Source organism: Rhinopithecus bieti, unplaced genomic scaffold, assembly GCF_001698545.2.
Source record: "Rhinopithecus bieti isolate Rb0 unplaced genomic scaffold, ASM169854v2 scaffold_28066, whole genome shotgun sequence".
NCBI lineage: Eukaryota > Metazoa > Chordata > Mammalia > Primates > Cercopithecidae > Rhinopithecus > Rhinopithecus bieti.
In genome coordinates this window covers 1088486-1112694 of record NW_016813021.1, presented here as the reverse complement: position 1 = coordinate 1112694, position 24209 = coordinate 1088486, and the positions used below count along the sequence as shown (strand labels likewise).

General features: G+C 53.3%; 2 protein-coding genes across 4 annotated transcripts in view; one reads left to right on the top strand and one right to left on the bottom strand.

The window, feature by feature from the left end:
* Window positions 1-10814, top strand: part of LGI4 (leucine rich repeat LGI family member 4) — a 13109-nt gene extending 2295 nt beyond the window's left edge. The window contains exons 3-11 of one of the 3 annotated variants that reach the window (XM_017847579.1): window positions 60-183; window positions 587-658; window positions 927-998; window positions 2638-2709; window positions 2820-2891; window positions 3122-3291; window positions 8272-8436; window positions 8514-9019; window positions 9826-10814. In XM_017847579.1, the coding sequence (XP_017703068.1) occupies window positions 60-183; window positions 587-658; window positions 927-998; window positions 2638-2709; window positions 2820-2891; window positions 3122-3291; window positions 8272-8436; window positions 8514-9019; window positions 9826-10140 (1568 nt within the window). In that variant the 3' untranslated portion in view covers window positions 10141-10814. Of the gene's footprint in view, window positions 1-59; window positions 214-586; window positions 999-2637; window positions 2710-2819; window positions 2892-3025; window positions 3292-8271; window positions 9020-9825 lie in introns of those variants that run through there. The other 2 variants (XM_017847580.1, XM_017847578.1) reach the window with 2 other exon arrangements.
* Window positions 10815-11002: 188 nt separating this feature from the next.
* Window positions 11003-19542, bottom strand: FXYD3 (FXYD domain containing ion transport regulator 3). The gene is made up of 9 exons (XM_017847576.1): window positions 19317-19542; window positions 18916-19012; window positions 15967-16020; window positions 14265-14297; window positions 14128-14151; window positions 12496-12570; window positions 12381-12417; window positions 12015-12052; window positions 11003-11886 (listed from the first exon to the last, which is right to left on the bottom strand). Exons 3-9 carry the CDS (start codon window positions 16004-16006, stop codon window positions 11870-11872), a joined length of 264 nt encoding a protein of 87 aa, XP_017703065.1. The 5' UTR covers window positions 16007-16020; window positions 18916-19012; window positions 19317-19542; the 3' UTR covers window positions 11003-11869.
* Window positions 19543-24209: the final 4667 nt, after the last annotated feature.

Here is a 24209-nt window from a genome sequence, read left to right as displayed (position 1 = left end):
GGGGGGGGGGGGCAGGGGGGGGGCGGGTTTTCTGCTGTGGTGGCGGGCGGGGGGCGGGGTGGTGGTGGCCTGGAGGCCCCCAAAGGGAAAGTGTCCCTTGCGCTGTTCCTGCTCCAAAGACAGCGCCCTGTGTGAGGGATCCCCGGACCTGCCCGTCAGCTTCTCTCCAAACCTGCTGTCACTGTGAGTGTCCAGCCCTCTGCACACCCAAAGGTGGGGATGGAAGTCCTGGGACCCCAGAGGTTGGGATGTGGTGCCGAGTCCCCAGGGAAACAGGGGCCCATCAGGATCTCAGGAGATGGGCAGCAAAGGCTGTCAGGATGCCATGAAGAGGGGTGCTGGCGTCTGGGAGGGAGCAGAGGGAAACCTCAGAGGGCAGAAACAGCATTTGGGGCCCAGGAGGAGGGTTGAGTGCTGTCAGGGTTCTTGTCAAGCCAGGAGGGCAAATGCCTGCCTCTGGCATGGAGGGGAGACACACCCAGAGTCAGGGTGGCACGCTGGGGTCTCCTGGATGGCAGAAGGCTCTGGTTTGGGACTGGAGCATTGCTGTGGTGTCCCCCTCACCTACCACTGCCCACATCCCCAGCTCATTCGTCAGGACTGGAGTCACCCAGCTGAAAGCCGGCAGCTTCCTGAGAATCCCGTCTCTGCACCTGCTGTGAGTGGGGCCTGGCTGGGCCGACAACCAGCGCAAGGTAGTGGGCGGTCATGCACATATATGGGAATACATGCTCACACAGATGTTAGGTGGGTGTTCATGCACATGTGTGGGGGTGTGTGCACACGTGCGTGCAAAAGCATTTGTGTCCATGCACATACTCACACCTGTGTGCCCATGCCTGTGTGGGCTGAGGGTGGAGGCCAGGGTTAAAATGTCAGATGGAGCCCGCAACTCCAGGAAAATTTTTTTCTTGCCCCCTTGCCAGCCTCTTCACCTCCAACTCTTTCTCCGTGATTGAGGACGATGCGTTTGCGGGCCTGTCCCACCTGCAGTACCTGTGAGTGAGGCCAGGGGATGGAGGCAGGTGGGCCTGGGAGAAAGAAGGACCCTTCTGGGGCTCCCAGAGTAGGGGGAGATGGGAGCTGTGGCCCTGAGGAGAAGGTGTTTGGACATCATGGTGGGATGATGTTGATAAAAATGGTGAACCCAGTGGTGATGATGATTTGGATGATACTGTCAAAGTTCTCAGGGCTGGTGTTAATGTTGCTTATCAGTGTTGATTATCACCTCATTTCTCTGCTTCAAGATCTACAAAGAGCCCAGATAACCAGAGCCTGGTTCTGGTTCTACCTGACTCATGGGAGCCCAGGGAGGGTGTAAAGAAGTCAGAGTCAAGACACTTTTCAAATGACCAGGAAATAACTCTGAATTAGGTAGTGGTGTTGATACTGTGGGATTGGGTAGTGGTGGTGATGGTGGCGGCGGTGGCAGTGACAGCATGACAGTGCTGGCGTTTATGTTGGTCATGGCGTTGATGATAATGGCAGTGGTGATGACCCTGTTGCTGCTGTTGACGTGGGGTTGGTGACATTATTGGTGATGATGGAGTGGGGATGATGTTGGTAAAAATGGTAGCTCCAGTGGTGATGATGCTCTGGATGAAATTGATGATGAAGTTCTTGGGGCTTGTGTCTGTGATCATTATCAATGTTGTGGGGTGGACCATTACAGTATTGGTGTTGACGCTGGTGATGGCTGTGGGTAGGATGTTGGGGTTGGTATGAATGGCAATGTTGTTGGTACTGGGTTGCTGATGATGGTGAAGGTGTTAGTATTTATGGAAATGCTGGCAGTGGTAGTACTGGTGGTGGGCGAATGTGTGCGTCTTGGGTATAAGGGAGAGGTTGTTGGTGTTGGCAGTGTTGGTGGTGCTCATGCTGATGTGTGTGATAGTACACATTGGAGATGAGGGTGGCAATCTTTTTGGTTTTGATCATGAATGTTGTGTTGTTGGTGATAATTACCGGTGTTGTTGGTGTGGAGTTTGGTAATGATTATATTGGTGTTGGTGTTGACGGGAGTGGGTGGTGACGTTGTTATTGGTGACAATGATGCTAGTGTTGGTGATGATAGTGGCAAGGTATAACGTTGGGGATAACAGCAGTTATTGGTCCTGGGTTTGATAATGGTAACACAGACATGGGTGTTGGGGATGCTGGCATTGGGTTGGTCATTACGGATAATGCTGGAGGTAATGTGGTGGTGTGGGTGCTAGCACTGGTGGTGGTGATGGTGGTGGCAGGGTATGGTGTTGGGGATAATGGCAGTTATTGGTCCTGGGATTGATGATGGTGATAAAGACATGGGTGTTGGGGATGCTGGCATTGCTGTTGATCATTCCTAATGGTGCTGGGGGTATTGGTGGTGATTTGGGTGTTAGCACTGGTGATGGTGATTGTGCTGGTGGCGGCAGGGCAATGTTCACAGTGAAACTGGCATTGACTATGGGGCCAGTTTCATGGCTTCTAGAATTGACGGCTGAGACTTTGGCAAGGAGAGGCTTTTGAGAGGCTTTCCTTGGGATTGTCCATGGTATTGGAAGAGAATTCAGCACCTTCCAGTGGGCCTATGACTTTCATGGGGTGCGTTCCCTGAAGCTCAGTGGGCCTCCCCCTGACCCCAGCTTCCCTCCACAGCTTCATCGAGGACAATGAGATTGGCTCCATCTCTAAGAATGCCCTCAGAGGACTTCGCTCGCTTACACACCTGTGCGTGCCTCCACTGCCCCAGCCCTCCGTGAAAGGCACCCACACGCCACCCCCCAGGGGACACAGGGTATCCTCGTGGCTGCTGATGGTGCCTTCTCTTCCTCCACCAGAAGCCTGGCCAATAACCATCTGGAGGCCCTCCCCAGGTTCCTGTTCCGAGGCCTGGAGACCCTTACTCACGTGTGAGGCTCATAGGGGCTGGGAATGTGGGGGTTGGGGAATGTTTGTGTCATGGGGGGCATCCATGCCCACTTCTGGTTGGCGTGCATGCATTTGGCTGCAGTCGTTCTTATGTATCTTTCTTACCACTATGGAGCCCCATCTCTGGGGACACTTGCCTGGGGTCAGGCAGGAGCATGGCCCCCAGGGTGTGGAAGCGGGGTCGCAGCCCCTCCCCGGCCTCTTGCCCCAGGGACCTCCGTGGGAACCCGTTCCAGTGTGACTGCCGCGTCCTCTGGCTCCTGCAGTGGATGCCCACCGTGAACGCCAGCGTGGGGACCGGCGCCTGTGCGGGCCCCGCCGCCCTGAGCCATATGCAGCTCCGCCACCTCGACCCCGAGACCTTCAAGTGCAGAGCCATAGGTGGGGGGCTTTCCCGATGGGGTGGGAGGTGGGGGATCTAGGGGAATGGTTGCCAGGGCCAAGGGGCTGGCCTCACTCCCTGCCGTGCCTTTTCCCGGCGTGGGAAGACCCTGAGCAAGCAGCCCTGCCTTCCTGAGCCCCAGTTTTCTCATCTGTAAAGTGGGGGTAATAAACAGTGATATAGGAGTGCCGTGGGGATTCAATGATACATCTTCACATGTTCGGCATTTGGCGCCAGGCCTGGGACAGGAGGCCCTTACAAACGTTCACCCTTGTTAACCTAAAAGCAACCACTTTAAAAAGTCTTCGTTAAGTGCCAAGTGTCACGCTAAGAACTGCAGATGCAATGTCACCTCGTTTACATTGACTCGCCTTTTCTATAAATAGATTTTGTTGCCTTTTGAGATACTGGGTGGTGCAGAGAGCACAGAATGGTGAGGCCAGCCCTGGGTCTCGCCCTCAAAGAGTTCAATGTCCAGAGAAATGCAGGCCCATACAGGACAGCCCAGGAACTATCTGGGCAGGATGGGGAGGCCCAGCCAGAGGGGTCAGGGCAGGGATGGGGGAAACTGTGGGAGCTGAGGGAGTCCAGAGTCAGGGCCAGGGCCACACAGATCTAGGGGGACAGGAAGGGCTTCCTGAAGGAGTTTAAGCCTGAAGGGTCTTTACACAGATGCTTTTCTTTTCTACGAGTTGGGGTCTCATTCTCTCACCCAGGCTGGAGTGCAATGGTGCCATCATAGCTCACTGCAGCCTCAAACTCCTGGGCTCAAGTGATCCTCCTGCCTCAGCCTGCCAAATAGCTGGGACTACAGGCATATGCTACAGTGCCTGGCTCATTTTGTTTAAGAAACTTTTTTGTAGAGATAGGGTCATGCTACGTTGCCCAGGCTGGTCTTGAACTTCTGGCTTCAAGTGATCTTCCCACCTCAGCCTCCCAAAGTGCTAGGATTACAAGCATGTGCCACCGCACCCAGCCACAGATGCTATGAATACAATAACAACAACAATAATTATTATTATCCATAACAATATGAAGGGGGCCTGCCCCTCCACACCTGTGGGTATTTCTCACAAGGTGGAGACCAGAGACTAAGAAAAGAAATAAGACACAGAGACGAAGTATAGAGGAAGAAAAGTGGGCCCAGGGGACTGGCGCTGAGCAAGTGAGGACCTGCACTGGCACTGGTCCCTGAGTTCCCTCCGTATTTATTGATCACTATCTCTACTATCTCAGTGAGGGGGATGTGGCAGGACTAAGGGTAATGGTGCAGAGAGGCTCAGCAGGAAAACATGTGAGCAAAGGACTCTGTGTCATAAATAAGTTTAAGGAAAGGTGCTGTGCTTGGATGTGCACGTAGGCCAGATTTATTTTTAACTTTACACAAACATCTCAGTGCAGTAAAGAGTAGCAGAGCAGTATTGCCGCCAGCATGTCTCACCTCCAGCCATAAGGTGGTTTTCTCCTATCTCAGTAAATAGAATGTACGATCGGGTTTTACACCGGGACATTCCATTCCCAGGGACGAGCAGGAGACAGATGCCTTCGTCTTATCTCAGCTGCAAAGAGTCCTTCCTCTTTCACTGATCCCCCTCAGCACAGACCCTTTACGGGTGTCGGGCTGGGGGATGGTCAGGTCTTTCCCTTCCCACGAAGCCATATCTTAGGCTGTCTCAGTGCGGGGAAACCCTGGACAATACCCAGGCTTTCTTGGGCAGAGGTCCATGCGGCCTTCTGCAGTGCATTGTGTCCCTGGGTAACGGAGAACGGAGAATGGTGATGACTTCTACCAAGCATACTGCCTGCAAACACATTTTTAACAAAGCACATCTTGCATAGCCCTAAATTCATTAAACCTTGAGTCGATACAGCACATGTTTCTGTGAGCACAGGGTTGGGGCTAAGTTTACAGACTAACAGCATCTCTAAGCAGAATTTTTCTTAGTACAAATCAAAATGGAGTTTCTTATGTCTTCCTTTTTCTACACAGACACAGTAACAGTCTGATCTCTCTTCCTTTCCCCCACAACAACATACATGTATGATTATTATCAACATGTAATTATTATGATTCTAAGTGTAAGAAAGGCATGTTTTTGGTCCATGGGACACATAGAAGAAGAGGATTTAACTTAGGGAGTCCCTCTTCACTCAAGTTATCCAACAAACATTCACTGAAGTCCACTCAGTGTCCAGCCCTGTGAGAGGTGATGGTCACTGTGGTTGGGGCCTCAGCCCTGGCCTTATGGGACTTACAGTCCTGGGAATTTGGGGAGACAGACATTTAACAAACACTGCACAAATAAATGTGTGCTATACATTGTGATAACTACAGGGAGTGATGACAGAATGAGGATTCCTTTGGGAGTCAGAGAAGGCTTCTCTCAAGTGGGGACGTTAGGTCTGGATGTGGCTAAGTGAGGAACAGAGGGAAGGGCTCTTCAGAGAGAGGGAACAGCCTGGCCAGTGGCCCTGAGGCAGCATAGAGTGTGCCCTGTTTGAAGATCAAAAGAAGGCAGGTGTGGCTCGGGGTAGTGAGTGGAGGGACAACTATGGATTTTGGAAGCCACAGAGAGGACAGTAGACTTTATTCTGGGCCATGGGAAGAATGGAAAGTTTTTTTGTGTTTGTTTGTTTATTTGAAACAGGGTCTCACTCTGTCACCCAGGATGGAGTGCGGTGGTACAATCATGGCTCACTGAGGCCTTGACCTCCCCAGGCTCGGGTAATCCTCCTGCCTCAGCTTCCTTGGTGGCTGGGGCTACAGGTGTGCCACCACCATGCCCTGCTAATTTTTTGTAATTTTTTGCAGAGATGGGGTTTTCACCATGTTGTCCAGGCTGCTCTTGAACTCCTGGGCTCTACTGATCCATCCGCCTTGGCTTCCCAAAGTGTGGGGATTACAGGTGTGAGCCACCACTCTCGGCTGAGAGTTTTGAGCAAGAGGTGATTTGATAGCCATTTAAAAAAGATTTGTCCGGGCCGGGTGCAGTGGCTCATGCCTGTAATCCCAGCACTTTGGGAGGCTGAGGTGGGTGGATCACGAGGTCAGGGGTTTGAGACCAGCCTGACCAACACGGTGAAACCCCGTCTCTACTAAAAATGCAAAAACTAGCCGGGCGTGGTGGCAGTCACCTGTAATCCCAACTACTCAGGAGGTTGAGGCAGGAGAATTGCTTGAACCTGGGAGGCAGAGGTTGCAGTGAGCTGAGATCGCACCACTGCACTCCAGCCTGGGCAACAGAGCGAGACTTCATCTCAAAAAAAAAAAAAAATTTGCCCTTTAGGTGGGCATTGTATGTAGTTTGGTTCATTACTTCAACGCTGGCACCTGGAAACAGGGCCTGGCACACAAAGTGAAATATTACAGCCTGGAGTCAACTGCCCAGCTCCCCCACTAATAGGCAGAGCAGCCTTGGTGCCCCAGTGACCATGAAAGCCAACCCGTTGTCACAAACTCTCAAAATACCATGAATTAAGGACAGAGGGATCTGGAGTGAGCTGTCCAGGTGCGTGGGGCAGCCCCTGGGCATCGTCCTTGCTTTCATGCTGGAAACCAGGTTGTGGCACACCCACGTGGTAGGAAAGGAGACCAAGTCGGGACAAGCTCTTTCCAGGTGTGGTGGCTCATTACACTCATCACATCTGCCCTCGTTCCATTGGTCACTCGGTCTCAAAAGAGCCACATCTAACTTTCAGGGAGGGCGGTGAATGGGGGTCCCGGGATAATGCAGACTCTAGCTGGGCGGCCTAGTGACCAATTCCAATCCTCTCTCCTGGAAGGTGGGAAGGATGGGCTTTGTTGGATAACTGGCTGCCTGTGCCACTTAGCCTTCGTTTTCTCATCTGCGAAGGGGAGCTCATAACAGAATGTACCTCATAGGGATGTTGTGAAGTTAAATGAAGTAATCGAGATGCTTTTTCTAAGGGATTATTTGGTGATGCCACACAGCTTAGAAAATAAGGCTTATGGGCCAGGCACAATGGCTCACGCCTGTAATCCCAGCACTTCAGGAGGCGGAGGTGGGCGGATCATGAGGTCAGGAGTTTGAGACAAAACTGGCCAACATGGTGAAACCCCGTCTCTACTAATAATACAAAAATTAGCTGGGCATGGTGGCGGGTGCCTGTAATTCCAGCTATTCGGGAGGCTGAAGAAGTAGAATTGTTTGAACCCAGGAGATGGATGTGGCTCGTGTCTGTAATCCCATCAGTTTGGGAGGTCAAGGCAGGAGGATCTCTTTTTTTTTTTTTAGACGGAGTCTCGCTCTGCCACCCAGGCTGGAGTGCAGTGGCCTGGTCTCAGCTCACTGCCAGCTCCGCCTCCTGGGTTCACGCCATTCTCCTGCCTCAGCCTCCCAAGTAGCTGTGACTACAGGTGCCCGCCTCGTCGCCCGGCTAGTTTTTTGTATTTTTTAGTAGAGACGGGGTTTCACTGTGTTAGCCAGGATGGTCTCGATCTCCTGACCTCGTGATCCACCCGTCTCGGCCTCCCAAAGTGCTGGGATTACAGGCTTGAGCCACCGCGCCCGGCAGGAGGATCTCTTGAACCCAGGAATTCCAGACCAGCCCGGGCAACATACCAAGACGCCATCTCTGCAAAAAAATAAAAAATTAGCCAGGCGTGGTAGCACACACCTATAGTCTCAGCAGCTCAAGAGGCTGAGGCAGGATCACTTGAGCCTGGAAGGTGAGAGGCTGACTGGTAGCTAATGATTGTCCACTGCTCGCGCTGGGGAGACAGCAGTTGGCGACTCGTATCCTCGAAAAACACAAACAAAAATCCACCCGCGCCCCCCGCGCCCCCCCCCCCACAAACCCAAACAGAACATCTACAGATGAAGATTCGATTCCAGTTCTATGTCCCTATGAGAGGAGTACATGAATGGCCCCCATTTCAGAGATGTAGGCAAACTGAGGCTCAGCAATGAGGACCCTGGGTGTCCTGAGGCCTGCCTGACTCTGTCCTCCATCCGCAGAGCTGTCCTGGTTCCAGACGGTGGGGGAGTCGGCCCTGAGCGTAGAGCCCTTCTCCTACCAAGGGGAGCCTCACATTATGCTGGCACAGCCCTTCGCCGGCCGCTGCCTGATCCTCTCCTGGGACTACAGCCTGCAGCGCTTTCGGCCCGAGGAAGAGCTGTCCGGTGAGCCCCCTCCCCGTCCTTCTGCCTGTCCAGCAGCCTGCCTGGCGGGCCTGACCTGCCTCCCCACCTCCCCACAGCGCCCTCCGTGGTGTCCTGCAAGCCACTGGTGCTGGGCCCGAGCCTCTTCGTGCTGGCTGCGCGCCTATGGGGGGGCTCACAGCTGTGGGCCAGGCCCAGTCCCGGCCTGCGCTTGGCCCCAACGCAGACCCTGGCCCCGCGGCGGCTGCTGCGGCCCAATGACGCCGAGCTCCTGTGGCTGGAAGGGCAGCCCTGCTTCGTGGTGGCCGACGCCTCCAAGGCAGGCAGCACCACGCTGCTGTGCCGCGACGGGCCCGGCTTTTACCCGCACCAGAGTCTGCACGCCTGGCACAGGGACACGGACGCTGAGGCCCTGGAACTGGACGGCCGGCCCCATCTGCTGCTGGCCTCGGCTTCGCAGCGGCCCGTGCTCTTCCACTGGACCGGTGGCCGTTTCGAGAGACGCACAGACATTCCTGAGGCCGAGGATGTCTATGCCACACGCCACTTCCAGGCTGGTGGGGACGTGTTCCTGTGCCTCACACGCTACATTGGGGACTCCATGGTGAGGCTGGGCCTGGGGGCGGGGGATGCACAGCCAGGCCTGACGCTATAGCTGACTCTTATTGAGGGCTGGCTTTTCAGCACCGACCCAATCTTGTATACTAAGCCTCTAAACTCTAACCTAGCCTCACATGCTGACCTTTGAACCAGGACCCCACCCCACATCGATGCCAAGACTCTGACCCCCTCAAGGCTGACTGACCCTGAACCACTCCCCAGTCCCCAACACTGACGCTGGCCCCAACATCCTGATTCTACCCCCAGATGCTGGATCTGTGACTCAGATGCATTCCAGACTTCACCAGAGCCACACCTGTCCCCACCCTGACACTGAGCCCCCAAGGCTGATGCTGGAGTTAAGCCCTGCCCACTCTGTTTCTGGAGTGAGGTGCAGGCAAGGGAGGGTTCTGAGCCTGGAAGGGCCCTGATCTGACTTAGGTGTTCACAAGGTCTCTGGGTGGGGAAGAGACTGGGGGAGCAGGGAGAGGAGCCTAGAGACCAGGGAAGAGGTTACCAGGATGGTCCAGTCGGGAGGGGATGGAGTTCGGCCAAAGGTGGTGGGAGAAATGTACAACTACAGAAGGTGAAACTGACAGAGTCCATGGCTGAGTGCTTCTGTGTGGGGTGTGAGGGCAAGAGAAGGGCTCAGAACAACTCCGTGTGTGTGACCGAACAGCTGAGTGGTGACCTTTAGGAAGATAAGAAAGCTATGGGAGTTTCGGGACGGACAAGCTTCAGCTTCCAAGCTGTTCCAGGGCCCCCAGAGACACCCAGGACCCCAGGCCCTCACTGGCCACACCCCCACAGGTCATGCGCTGGGACGGCTCCATGTTTCGCCTGCTGCAGCAACTTCCCTCGCGCGGTGCCCACGTCTTCCAGCCACTGCTCATCGCCAGGGACCAGCTGGCCATCCTGGGCAGCGACTTTGCCTTCAGTCAGGTCCTCCGTCTTGAGCCTGACAAGGGGCTCCTGGAGCCACTGCAGGAGCTGGGGCCCCCGGCCCTGGTGGCCCCCCGTGCCTTCGCCCACATCACTATGGCCGGCAGACGCTTCCTCTTTGCTGCTTGCTTTAAGGGCCCCACACAGATCTACCAGCATCACGAGATTGACCTCAGTGCCTGACACCACCAATGGGACTCTGGGCATGGCTGGGGCCCCGGGACGGCCCCTTGTCTGGCTCCTGGCCCCACTTGGGGTGATGGCCGCCTGTGAGCTGCTGACTATGGGCCACATTCATCAGCCACATGTCTAGGCCTTAAGCCCACTTCTTAAAGGATCTGCACCCATGGGGTGACAGAGGGTCCCAGCCTATTGGACCTCCCGAGCTGCCCTTCAGGTCTAAAGCAACATCTGGACATCTCGACTGGGGCAGATTCCCCATCAAAGGCAACCTGGGGGTGCAGGCTGGTGCACTGCATGGAGTCGAGGTGGAGATCACCTGCAGAGCTCCATGAGCTCCGGAAGCCCCCTCTCAACCCGCTCCCACCCCCGCTGGTCCCTCTGAAAGCACTGAGGGGTCGATGGCATTCCTTTCCCATTCTAAACTCCATGCAGCCAATCGCTTTCCTGGAAAAGCACCAACCTCAAAGCCAACTCAGCCCTGGGCGGGTTCCCCTTTGCTGCTTGTGCGCATGCGTGCGGCCGCCAGGCGCGCTGTCCCTCTTGCGCCTCTTGCGCGTGCGCGGGGCACAGGGAGGGACAGCGGGAGGTGTCGCGGGGAGCCCGGTGCCTCCTGGATGGGCGACGGAGGCAAGGACAAGAAGAGTCCGAGCTCAATAAATGCGCTGTGCACCCTGCCCGCCCAGTGTTGTGGATGCTTGGGAGAGGATGTCCTGTGAACGGCACAGGGTGGGGATGGTGTCCCTGGAGCAGTGCTAAGAGCGGCCCAGGTCCCAGGGAGGCGTTTTCGCAGCTCATGGTCTCTGAGTGTGGGTTGGTGGTTATCGAGGAACTCAGCGGATGTTTGAGGGATAAAACGGCATGATGAGGGGACAAGTCACGAGTTTATTGTGGGTCTCTATTTGGGTTCATGTTTCAGGACATTGAGGGAGATATTTTTGGGTGTTTTGAGTTTTAGGCATTTTGTGGGGTAGTTCACGGGAACATTTTGGATGCCTTATTAAGTATTGGGGAGGCTCAAGGGAGTTTGAGGCTTGTTGGAAATTCTCACACTATGTGGTCACTGTATGTCATTAAGGGTAGCATAGGGAATTATTTAACGGGCTTGCAGGGACATTTAGGTATTTGGAAAGATCTTGGAATAAACTGAGGTCTGGGGGTGAATGAAAGGGTCACAGGAGTCTCACTGTTATAAACTGTCTGAACCTTTCCATCATGGTAGGACGATCCTATATTCCAGTTTTCCTGGAATGGTCCAGGGTCCACTGGAATGTTCCAGTGTTCCATCTGGTTAGAGCTCTCTCATTCCTTTGGCTACTAGTAAATCCCAAATTGCATATAAGGTTCCCATGGCTGAGGAGGCAGAGGGCGGGCCTGTGCCATGCCCCAAACCACAAGGGAACAGGCCTGTGGGCTTTTCCCAACAAGCAGGCTCAGCGCCAGCCTCTGTGTCAGCCTCCAGGGCATGCCGACCTTCTCATGGTGCCCCAAGCCCCACCCCAGTGTACATATAGGAAGTCCAGGCTGCTTGGGCAGAGGCACAATCATTTTAGATTAAAAAAAAAAAATTGAACAAAGAGACCCTCCTGCGGGAGGTGAGATGAGGCCCTGCAGTGCAAGGGAGTCCCAGCAGATGTGGGAGAAGTCCATCCTGGAGTTCAAGTTTCTGTGCAGAGACAGGACCTGGGGACAGAGAACGGTCCTCCACCCAATTTCAGCTGGTTCGTCTTCATCAGTTATGGGCTGAGCCTGGGGGAGGTGACGGGATCCGTTTGTGAGGGTGGATTGAGTTTTCTTTCCAGTGTGCATGTGCACGCGCGCGCGCACACACACACCACTTCCGTGTTCCCCTCAGCCCCATGCTGCCCCATCTTTACCTGGGGTGATGAGAGGTGGAGTCTCCCCTGGATGGTGACTAAGGAGACAAAAGTGGTGAGATCCGTGTCCACCCCCATTTGCCCTCTCCCTCTGGGTAGAGGGTTCTTAGCCTGCCCAGACATGTCTTCCTGGCTGTTTTCCACTTGGGGGAAACAAACTTGGGGTTGTGCAATCCCAGGGGCCAAAGCATTTCAGGATTTGGGGCCCTCTGGGGATTACCAGCTAGAAACAATGAACCTGGAAATTTTAGCGGCAGGCACTCTGCAGGGCAGAGCCCGGAGGCCTCTCCTGCTGGGAGAGTTAGCCCTTTCACCCTGAAAAGCATCCAGCCAGCCTGAGGCGGGCATGCCGGAACAGCATCTTACCTGGGCTTCTGGCCGAACTTACATTTGCATTTTCCACCTGTTGGGGAGAGCTGAGTGGTCAGGGGAGGGGAGCCCCAACCCTGGCCCGCCTGCTCCCCCCAACTCCTTCACTCACTCATGGCAATGATGATGCCCATGGCGCACAGAACCCCAGCGCAGATGAGCCCGCCAACCTGGAGGCTGTGCCAGTCTAGGAGGAAAGTGGAGGGAGCCTCAGTGCCAGGCTATGTCCTCTCCATCCGTCCCCCCATCCTCTTGACAAATACATATGGAGCATCTAGGATGCGCAGGGTGCCGGGGACACCGCCGTAAGAAAACAGACAAAACCCCAAGTGCTCACATTCTAGTTCACACACCAGCAAACAAGATCTGTCATGCAGGATCAGGCAGAGATAAGTGGTCTGAAGAAAAATAAGCAGGGTGGGAGATGGAAAGTCAGAGGGCAGGCTGGGCATAGTGGCTGACACCTATTAGGTTGGTGCAAAAGTAATTGCGTTTTTGGCTAGGCACAGTGGCTCACGCCTGATATCCCAGAACTTTGGGAGGCCGAGATGGGCAGATCACCTGGGATCAGGAGTTCCAGACCAGCCTGGCCAACATGATGAAACCCGGTCTCCACTAAAAATACAAAAATTAGCCAGGCGTGGTGGCAGGCGCCCGTAATCTCAGTTACTCGGCAGGCTGAGGCAGGAGAATCATGAACCCGGGAGGCAGAGGTTGCAGTGAGCCAAGACTGCCAAGATTGCGCCATTGCACTCCAGCCAGTCACACTCTGGGTGAAAGAGCAAAATTCTGCCTCAAAAAAAAAAAAAAAAAAAAAAAATGCATTTTGCCATTAAAAGCGGTTGCAAAAACCACAGTTACTTTTGAACCAACCTAATATAATCCCAGAGCTTTGGGACTTCAGGAGTTTAGGAGTTCTAGACCAGCCTGTGCAACATAGTGAGACCCCCATCTCTACAAAGTATACAAAAATTAGCCAAGTATGGTGGTGCATGCCTGCAGTCCCAGCTATTCAGGAGGCTGAGGCAGGAGGATCGCTTGAGCCCAGGAATTTGAGGCTGCAGTGAGCTATGATTATGCCACAGCACTCCAGCGTGGGCAACAGTGTGAGACCTATCTCTAAATAAAAAGTCAGAGGGCAGCTCTTTTAGAGGGAGTTGTCAGGGAAGGCCTCTTAGGGAGCTGCATTTGAGCAGAGGGAAGGGAGGGAGCCATGTGGTTCTATGGAAGGAAGTGTTCCAGGCAGAGGAACCAGCAAGTGCAGAGGTCTGAGGCTGGCAGTATGCCTGCGGTGTGCCTCCAAGTATGCCTCCAAGAGGCTTGGAGCAGAAGGAGTGAGGAGTGTGGAGGAGGTGAGGGCAGAGCGGGGAGTAGGGAGCAGGTCATCGGAACCTGGAGGCCAGATGAGGGTTTTGACCGAACAGCTCACCACCTCCAGGAAGTTTTCTCAAGTCAACACTTCTCCTAGCAGTTGATTTGAACCAAACAATGGCTTCCTGCAAACTGTCCTCACCTCCTGCGTGTATCTAACTATCTTGCTGGAATAGAACCTTCCCAAAGGCCAGGTTGCTGCCTCTAGTTCCTTTAATCCGCTGTGTGGACTCTTCAGTGCTCCCATCTTAGTCCCTTCCTATCTTTGTCCTGTGACACTCACATCAGACCCTCACCCAATCCTGTGTGGGAACCCTTGGCCCCAAGCAGTATGCGGGGTTGTGGGGAGGGGAATGGGGGCACAGGCTCTCACCATAGTAGAAAGGACTGTTTTTATCTGCAAGGAAAGAAAAAACATCATGAATCCAGGATTATAGCCAGGATGCAGGCCCCGCTCCCACCCAGGGGAGAATTTGGGGGTGGGACAGGTAAGAGTCCAGTCTGACTCACCTTCTGGGTCGTTGGCGTCCAGGACAGGCAAGCCTGGTGGGAGAAGAGGGGAAGGAGGGGAGATGGCGATGCTGGCCTCAGCCAAGCCCTTGGGCAGGGCCCGTGGAGTTTCAGGGGCCTTGGAAAAGGGTCCCCTGAGGGACAGGGGTCCTGTCACTGAGCAGCCACCTCATCCCCTAGTATCCCATCATGGAAATGTGAACTCGCCCACTCAGCCCCACACCTCCGAGTCACGCCAGCATTCTGCCACCTGAAATTGGTTCTAATCTAGGAGGGTTTTGGCCACTGTTTGGTCTCGTGTTTCAGACACGTGGTTAATCCATGCCTTCTGCAGCAGCAGGGGACTTTCCTGGTCAAGATGACAGATGGTTTCAGTTCCCAGATTCCTGTTTCCCCAAGTCCAATCATGCTCAAAGCCCATCCTCCCGCTTCCACCATGTCCACACCCACGTGGTCTGGTGTTTGCACATCATTGAAAATGACTCACTATTATACACTGAAATAGACTTTATTAAAAATGTAATTTTAGATCACTACCCTGCAGGGAATACTAGTCTTGCCCTATGTGATGGATAAAAAGTGTGCCTATAATCCCAGAGCTTTGGGAGGCAGACATGGAAGGATTCCTTGAGCCTGGGAGGTCAAGGCTGCAGTGAAAAAGTAAAAAGGGGCCTAGGCACAGTGGCTTAGGCCTGTAATCCCAACACTTTGGGAGGCCGAGGCAGGAGGGTCACTTGAAGTCAGGAGTTCGAGACCAGCCTGGCTAATATGGTGAAACCTTGTCTCTTCTAAAAATATAAAAGTTAACCAGGCATGGTGGCACATGCCTGTAATCCCAACTCCTTGGGAGGCTGAGGCAGGAGAATCACTTGAACCCGGGAGGTGGAGGTTGCAGTAAGCTGAGTTCATGCCACTGCACTCCAGCCTGGGCAACAGAGCGAGACTCTGTATCAAAAAAAAAAAAAAAAAAAAAAAAAAAGAAAGAAAGAAAGAAAAAAGGGGAAAAGTGTTTGGAAGTTAAAGATGCAGTTGCACCGAGCCAAGCCTTCTACTTGAAGTTTTTAGAAAATTTACAAGAGAACTGGCCGGGCAGTTATCTTTTTTCAGTGCTTTGAAGGTGTAATTTCATTGTATTCTAGCTTCTGCTATTTATGGTTTTTTTTCCGTTATTTAATTTATGTTTAATAGCCAGTGCAGTGTGGCTCGTGCCTGTAATCCCAGCACTTTGGAAGGCTGAGGTGGGAGGATCAAACTCAGCCAGGAGTTTGAGATCAGCTTGGGCAATACAGTGAGACCTTGTCTCTGCAAAATATTTAAAAATGAGCTGGGCTTGGTGGTGTGTGCCTAGAGTTCTAGCTGTATAAGGCTAAGAGAGTAGAATTGCTTGACCCCAGGAGTTTAAGGCTGTAGTGAACTGTGATTGTACCATTGCACTCCAGCCTGAGTGACAGAGACTCCCTTTCAAAAAAAAAAGAAAGAGCGAGAGAATGGGGAAGATGGTGACTTTCCAGCTGTGCGAGCCAGCTCTTCTTGTGTATCCCTGGCAATCACTAGTTTGACTTTACTTACCCTCAAGGAGATGCTGTTCTAACATTTACCACCTTCCCTGGGGCGGTAGAAAAGCACAGGAGAGAGACAGAGGCTTGGCAGCCTCCTATCCAGGGGATCCAGAGAAAAAGGCAGTTGGGGGATTGGTACTCACCTGCCAGGAACACAAGCAGGCCCAGGGTCACCTTCTGCATGTCAGAGCACTGGCCTAGAGGGGTGGCAGGAGGTCCGGCCTTAGCAGAGCCACCGGGAGGCTGGCCCTGTGCCTATGGTTCCCCAACCCTCCTCCCTGCAGGGTGCGCAGTTCACCCAGGGCAGGAAGGCTGGCACCTCGATGGGCTGAGAGATAAGCCGCGGGTGCGCCGTGGAGTGGGGACTGGGTGAAACTCGGGCCTGACGCGGGAGAAGCCATAATAACTCACTGGACATGGACTTCAGGCTTTCTGTGAATCGCCCCGCAACCAAATGAGGGCACCACTGCCCGCTGTTGTCCTCATTGGACAGATGGGGAAACTGAGGCTCTGGGAGGCGAAACTAGGTGCCCTAGCCAGGAAGCAGGATTTAAGCCAGGCCTGGCTCCCCAGCAGCTGCTCCTAACTAAGGACTGTCAGGGCCTTGGGGTGTTTGGGGAAGCCAGGTGTTGGGAGCCAGGTGGCAGGAGGCCCGCTTCCCGGGAGTGTCTCCATAGACGGCTCAGAGCCTGCCTGGCCCTGCCAGGACATTGCAGACTTCAGGCTGCGGACTGAGCAGGTTCTTCAAGCTGCTCAGGGCTGGGTGTGTGGAGCAATTGACTTGAGGCTGGGACTGGGGGTAGAGGAGGACAAACTCAGTCTGGCTGCAGCCCTAGCTCCATCTCTGTTCCCCAGAACCTCCCGCCACTCATCCCTCACCCATGCCCTTCCCGGTCCCAGCCCTGGCTCTGCCTAGCCTGAGTCCCCAGCCCAGCCCCTGACCCTACCCTAGGCCCCGCAGAGCACTTTCTTTCCCAGGTAGACCTGCTCAGCATAAGGAACTTGTTCCTCTCTCCTTCCTGACCTGGCATCAGTCCTGCCCTCCCAGCCTGCAAGGCTGCACCAAGCCCGAGCCTCCAAGCATGCCCTCCCCTGCCCTGTTCCTGCCCAAATGCTGAGTGCATAGTTATCATAATTGTTTTTATTTTTTCTCTTTTTTTTGAGGCGGAGTTTCACTCTGTCACCCAGGCTAGAGTGCAATGGCACAATCTCAGTTCACTGCAACTTCTGCCTCCTGGGTTCAAATGATTCTCCTGCCTCAGCCTCCCGAGTAGCTGAGACTACAGATGTGTGCCACCATGCTCGGCTAATTTTTGTATTTTTGGTAGAGACAGGATTTCACCATGTTGGCCAGGTTGGTCTCGAAGTCCTGACCTCAGGTGATCCACCCACCCGGGCCTCCCTACGTGCTGGGATTACAGGTGTGAGCCACCGCACCTGGTCTAGTTATAATTTTGATAGCGAGAGCTGGTACTTCCTCCACCTTGCCCTGGGGTGCACACTGACCTTGGTGTGTTCTCACTCACTTAACCCCCCAGCAATTTCATGGACAACAAAAATGCTGAGAGAGGGTGGTGCCCACAACCAACGGTGCGGGTGGTCCCTGCAGGTTGGCACAGACTCCTCCCTCTGCCTACGCACCCCAGGGCCTGGGAATCCTCTCAGCTTCCCAGTTAATTCCACATGCTGAACTCACAATTTCAGGTTGAGCATCCATTTCTTTTCCTTTTTTTTTTTTGTGGGAAGAAAGCCTGAGACTTTGGGGAGCATTACTGAGACCCAGGAAGTGTTTAGGATCCCCAAAAGTGTTGGGGGTTGGGGGAGCTGGTGTGGGTGGGTGGGCAGGATGGCATGGTGGGTAGGGGCACAGGTTGTAGGTGGACTGCCTGTGGTCTGAGGCTGTCACCCATAGCCATATGAGTACCGGTAATAGCAGCAGATGCTTATTGAGTGTCTACCCCACGGGGGCATTTTCTTAGCTTCCCACTTATTCGCTCAATCTCTGCAGCTTAATGTAGGGGGCACTATTATTAGCACACATTGCAGTTATAATCCTGTAACCCCTGCAAATTCATCTTAAAGCCCTATGCTCTGTCGCTGTGGCTGTTGAGTCTCACCTCTTAAGCCTCTTTCCAGGGGCTCCTCCAAGCCACCTCTGGCCTGCAGGGCCCCACTATTCCCCCTTCCCATGATGTCATCCAGCCAAGACTAACAGATAGTATTCGCCTTGCCCCAGCCCCAGCTTCTGCAAAACAATGTCCAGCCCCACGTTTCTGGAGGCTGCAGGGAGCCGGGAGCTGGGTCTGCCCTCACATTCCCCATTCAGCCTGTTGCTGAAGAGGCCCTGGACTGCTCCCAAACCAATGTGGTTGGTGGGCAGGTAAGAGAGGAAGGCAGCCCTGCAGCTGATGCTCTGTCTACCTGCCCTGATCCTTCCTGGCCACCAGGTCCCAAGACTGGCCTGAGGACTGTTTGCCCCACCTGTCCTCTGCTATCCCCTCTATTCCTCCATACCGTAGGAGAAATGTCTCATATTCAGGGGCGGGCAGAAAGATCCTGCCCCCTCTGTGCTCCTGAAATCTCCCAAGCAACTCCACATTTACAACCTTCCCCCAACAGCTCTGTCCTCTTTTCCTGGAGGTCTCCAGAATCCACATCCCTCAGTGCCTGGACACCCCGAGTGCACCTAGCACTCCTCATCCACATAGATGTCTGCAGTCCATCTACGCACTCCTGGTCCACTTAGATACCCCTACCTACTCAGGCACCCCCCTCTCTTCTACCCAGATATCCCCAACCCAGATACCCCTAATCCATGCAGACATCAGTCTTCCCAGACACCCCAACCACACTTACCGGTCCTGCCCTCACCCCAGCCAGCTCAACCAGTCCCTGAGAGGAGAATGGTGGGGAAAGGGACATTAGGGGAAGGGACTTTCTCCTATCTCCTGGCTCCAGAAAAACATTTCAAAAGATTTTAGGCTCTTTAACAGCAGAGCTTCTATGTGGCAGGGTCAGTGGGCAGGTAGATACTCCCTCATTTAGGGGCAGAGCCAAGGAGGGCTTGGAGGAAGGGGGCCCCAACTGCTCACCTGTGTGGTTCACCAGGCTGAGCAGAGGTTCCGGGAGAAATCAGGGCTGCGAGGTGGAGTCCTGCCTTTATCCGAAGCTGCCACGCCCTGAGCAAACCTGGGCAGGTAGAAAACAAGTCAGATGCCCTAAGGCCCAGGGGCTCCGTTCCTGCTCTTAAAGGGACAGCTTCACCCCCTCCCCAGCCATGGGCAGCACGTTGCTCCCTGGGGTCACCAGGGCCACAGCAGCCTCAGGTGAGATGGAGAATTGGATGGGCTGGAACTCGGTCCCTGGAATTAAGGGAGGAGCTCTCTCCAATCTTCTGTGCCCAGGAGAGGACCCTGAATGGGGAAGGTTCTGGGGTCTTTAAACAGCAGAGCCTGCAGGGCCATGCAGGGAAGTGATGTGTTGGTGTTCCGACCTGACTTCTTTCCCTTAGGTGATGTGTTTTGCCTGGTGGAAGGATTGCTGGCAATTGTGGGGGACTTAAAGTCCCCTTCCAGGCCACAGCTTGCTGCAGGTACAGTTTCAGGGTTATCAGAAGACGCTGGCATGACCAAAGTCAGGAGATGGGGCAGGGGTAGATATGAGGGAGTGGCTGGAACAGCAGGGAGGGGTCAGGGTGGGGACTCTGGGACCTTAGTCCTTGTCATAACCTGCTCCCTCCCCTGGGGAGAATGAGAACTGGCTCCCAGGCACCAGGCTGGAGTTTCCTAGGCAAGCTCTTTCCGTGGGTGCTAGGAGCCAGATGCCCGGGTCTACAGAGTGGGCGCTGGTGGGGGCGGCTGCCTCCTAGTCCAGATAAGGCCCTCTGCATTGTACAAGGCTCCGTCCCCTTTTCCTCCCCCATCTCCTGCTCCTCCTCCTCCAGGCATTCCTTCCGGATGGGGTCTGTGCAGGCTCCCCATGGTCCCAGTTGGGGTGCCCCTCCCCTCAATTCCGCCTTCTTAGACAGAGGGACTTTTGTCTGGGGGCTGGATGGAGAACAAGGATCCTTTGAGCGGTTGGCGGAGGATTGGGGTCACGGGGAGGGGTAGGGCCAGGAAAGGGGTAGCTCTGCCCTGGACACCAGCTGGACTCCAGGCGACCCCAACACCATCGTGGGGGCAGGGAGGAGGGCTGCAGGGCCAGGCCAAGGAGAAGCAGCTGCTGGGAGTGTGGAGCACAGGACAGGAAAAGGGGGTTTAGGTCAAGGCTCTGCCGGAAACTGGCCTGCTGGGGGCAGAGAGAAGGACCCCCCACTTGTCATCGCTGAGGGATGGGGGCGGGGAATGCTCGCCCAGGGCTACACCCTTTCTCTATGTGGTTCCCTGGGGCAAGTTGTCAAACCCAGGCCCTAGACAAGGACAAGGCTCCCTGCTACCCCTGTTAAGGCGGGGCCAGTTCCCATAAGAAAGCGGGGTGGGGAGGGTGCGGGGTGGGGGGGTGTTCGGGGTAGGGCTCCAAGTAAGAGGCCTAGGAGGAGATAGAAACAGCAAGGGGAGGCCCAGAGGCTAACTCAGTCTAGCTAAGGGGGTCTTTGTGTCTGTGTAGATAGCATCTCTTCCCCAGACCCTTCAAGCTTGGTTGTGTCTGGGACGACCCCTTGGTGGTCTTGGGAGTGGAATGGTGTCTCCCTCTGCTGGGAAGCCTGGGAACTGCAGGCATCAGAGAGCAAGTGAGGGTGTGTGCAGGGTGGCTGGGAAGGGCGGGGGATGCTCTGCCCTTCACCGGAACGGGCTGAACTGGAAAACTGTTGCCTAAAAATCCTGGAGGAACACCCCTGCCCGTGGATAGATACAGAGGTATTTCCCAGACAGCTTGCTAAGCGGAAAAAAAACAAGGTGTAGGAAAACCGTGGAGCGTACTACCATTTGTGAGCGGTAAAATAATGCATATGCATACACTTGTAATGAATAAAATATTTTTGGAGATTGGCATCCATGGGTGCTTCTGTAGAGGGAAACTGGGAGGCTGGAGGATGGGGTGGAAGTGAGACGCACTCATCATCACGTGCCCTGTTATATTTTTTGAATTTTGCATCCTGAAAATATACTACCTTAAAGAGGTTTAATATAGGCCGGGCGCGGTGGCTCAAGCCTGTAATCCCAGCACTTTGGGAGGCCGAGACGGGCGGATCACGAGGTCAGGAGATCGAGACCATCCTGGCTAACACAGTGAAACCCCGTCTCTACTAAAAACTACAAACTTGCAGTGAGCTGAGATCCGGCCACAGCACTCCAGCCTGGGTGACAGAGCGAGACTCCGTCTCAAAAAAAAAAAAAAAAAAAGAGAAAAAAAAAAAGTTCCCATGTAGCTGTTTTTGACAGCACCATTGTGGATGTGGATGTCAAACTAAAAAGCTTTTTAGCACAGCAAAGGACACAATTAACAGAGTGGAAGGGCAGGCAACACACGGAGTGGGAGAAAATACTTGCAAACGTGATATCTGATAAGGTGTTAAAATCCAAAATATATAAAGAATTCAAACAGCTCAATAGCAAGAAAAACAACCCAATTTTAAATTTTACTTATTTATTTATTCATTTATTTATTTTTGAGACTGAGTCTCACTCTAACACCCACGTTGGAGAGCAGTGGTGTGATCTTGGCTCACTGCAACCTCTGCCTCCNTTTTTTTATAAATTTTTTTTTTTTAAAAAAAAAAAAAAAAAAAAAAAAGGTTTAATTTAAAACTTTGATTCAGATTTTAAAAAAAAATTTGTAGGTCAAACAAACCACATCTATGGACTGGTTTCAACCTGGGGGACCAGCAATTAGAGACTTCTGACAACCTCTGAAGGTTCTGTAGTTTTAAACACCATGATCTTACATTCTGATGTACAGATGTTTATGGTTGTTACCCAACCCAGGTCAACCATAAATTCCTCCTAGGCTGGAAGTGAACATGCTGCATCCAAGTGTGTGTTGGGCTGGGGCTGGGGCTTAGGGTTTATGGTCAGGAGGACTATGAGACCCCAGTGTGATGAGCACACTGAGACCCTTAGGAAGGGCTGTGGGGAGCAGAGCTTGTGCAGTCACTTGCACCCTATCTGGGATCAAGTCTCCTTTGGAGTGAGTCTTAGGGGCCAATTTGACTTCAGTGATGTTTTAAATGCACATAGGTAATATGTTTTATTAATATATTGTATATAATACAGACAATAAACGTATTTGAAAAAGTCTCTCTCATTTTGCTTTTGGAATCATTTGGGCCCAAAGAACCTGTTGAGGCTGTGAGTGGCTGTGATTTCTCCATATCCTGGGAATTCTTACAAAATGAAAAAAAAACCAAACCTACAGATAGTTTCTGAACACCACAAGGTTTTCAGGAACGCTGAATTAAAGCACAGAATCAAAGCCAGAGCATGTTATACCATCCCTGCTTCAAACTTTTATTGAGTTTGTTTCAATAATTTCATTGCTCTTTATTTAAGCCTGGGAGTGTTTCTGCAGGCTCCTGGCCCTAGAGAGGGCAGCCTGGAGGCACCCCCAGCCATGAGAGGGGTGCTGGTTGGGTGGGGTCCTGCCTTTGCAGGTAGAGCCTGAGTGGTCAGGCTGACTGGCTGGGAGGTGTGGTCACAGTGGTATGCCAAGGTCCCACTTCCTGGGCAAGATAGGGTCAGAGAGGCCGGTGGACAGGGCGATGTGGCTTCCTGAGGCTTTGTGGAACAGCGTTGTGGTCTCAGCATCTGTGGGAGAAAAGAGGGTGCTGGCAGGTAGCCTTGTCCCGCCACCATGGAGATGGTGTGGCTGTGGACATATCGCTGTCCGCCTGGCTTCCAGGAGCCACGTGAGGTGACACAGTGGCCAAGAGTCCACAGGCTCCCTGACATCTGCCTCTGTGCTGCTCTGACCTCATCACTCATCAACAGAAGCTGGAAATGGAGATTTTTATGATGAAATCTCCTATTTTTTTTTTTTTTTTTTTTTGAGATGGAATTTTGCTCGTGTCGCCCAGGCTGGAGTGCAGTGGCACAATCTCAGCTCACTGCAACCTCCGCCTTCTGGATTCAGGTAATTCTTGTGCCTCAGCCTCCCGAGTAGGTGGGATTACAGGTGTGTGCCACCACACCCGGCTAATTTTTGTATTTTAATAGAGACGGGGTTTCACCATGTTGGCCAGGCTGGTCTCCAACTCCTGACCTCAAGTGATCTGCCTGCCTCAGCCTCCCAAAGTGCTGAGATTACAGACATGAGACACCACGCCTGGCCCCTGATTATTTTTTTCTTTTAAGAGGTGAGTTCTTGCTCTGTTGCCCAAGCTGGAATATAGTGGTGCAATTATGGCTCACTGCAGCCTCCAACTCCTGGGCTTAAATGATCCTCCCACCACAACCTCCCCTGCAGCTGGGACTACAAATGCACATCACCACACATGGCTAATTTTTAAATTTTTTTTAGAGACAGGGGTCTCGCTATGTTGCCCAGCCTGGTCTTGAACTCCTGATCTCAAGTGATCCTCCCACCTTGGCTTCCCAAAGTGCAGGGCTTATAGGTACAAGCCACTGCACCCGGCCCTGATTTTTAAATGTTGGTAACTTCGTTTTCTTAACACTTTGTAGACAGAATGAAAAATATCCAGTGGTTGGATAAGGCCCTGGGGCCACCAGTTGGAGTCCCCCATCTTAGGGACTAGGCAAACTCAGGAGGTTCAGGGCCCCCGCCCAACCCCTGTTGTCACTCACTCTGCTCCGGCCACCTGGGCCTCCTTGCCATTCCTGGATCACTCCAGGCGTGTTTCTGGCCAAGAGCCCTTGCAATGACTAATCCCTTGCCTGGCTCTTTTCTCCCACATCTGGACAGCTCAAAGACATGATGCTCAAGTGGCCTTCCCCGACCACCATCGCACCTACCCCCTGACCTCTCTATGACCTTGTGACTTAACTCTCTTCAAAGCATATTCTAGGAAACTTCTGTTTGCCTTTTTTTTTTTTTTTTTTTTTTGGTGGTGCTATCTGCCTCCCCTGCCAGCACATCAGCTCCTCTCACAGAGTTTCATCTGAATTATAGAACAGGGCCTGGTGCATAGTGGGTGCTCACAAAGTATCTGTTAATTACCAGGCTGGGCACAGTGGCTCACGCCTGTAATCCCAGCACTTTGGGGGGCCGAGGCTGGAGGATCCTTTGAGTCCAGGAGTTCAAGACCAGCCTGGGCAACATAGAGAGAGCTTGTCTCTAAAAAAATAAAAATAAAAGTACATTTAAAATAATTATAAAAGAAAGGCTTTCTCCCCGCCACCCCTATCCATGGAGGCCTTGCAGGAGCTGAGGTGGGGTGCTGATGGGGCAGGGGGTGTGGAGGAATGAATTTCTTGGCCAGCTTCCCCATCAT

Coding starts and splice junctions, on each gene's coding strand:
- FXYD3 (XM_017847576.1), bottom strand. CDS start 16,006: ATGCAGAAGGTGACCCTGGGCCTGCTTGTGTTCCTGGCAG. Junction 14,152..14,264: donor GGACGCCAACGACCCAGAAG/GTGAGTCAGACT, acceptor CTTTCCTTGCAG/ATAAAAACAGTCCTTTCTAC. Junction 12,571..14,127: donor AAACAGTCCTTTCTACTATG/GTGAGAGCCTGT, acceptor CTTTCCTCCTAG/ACTGGCACAGCCTCCAGGTT.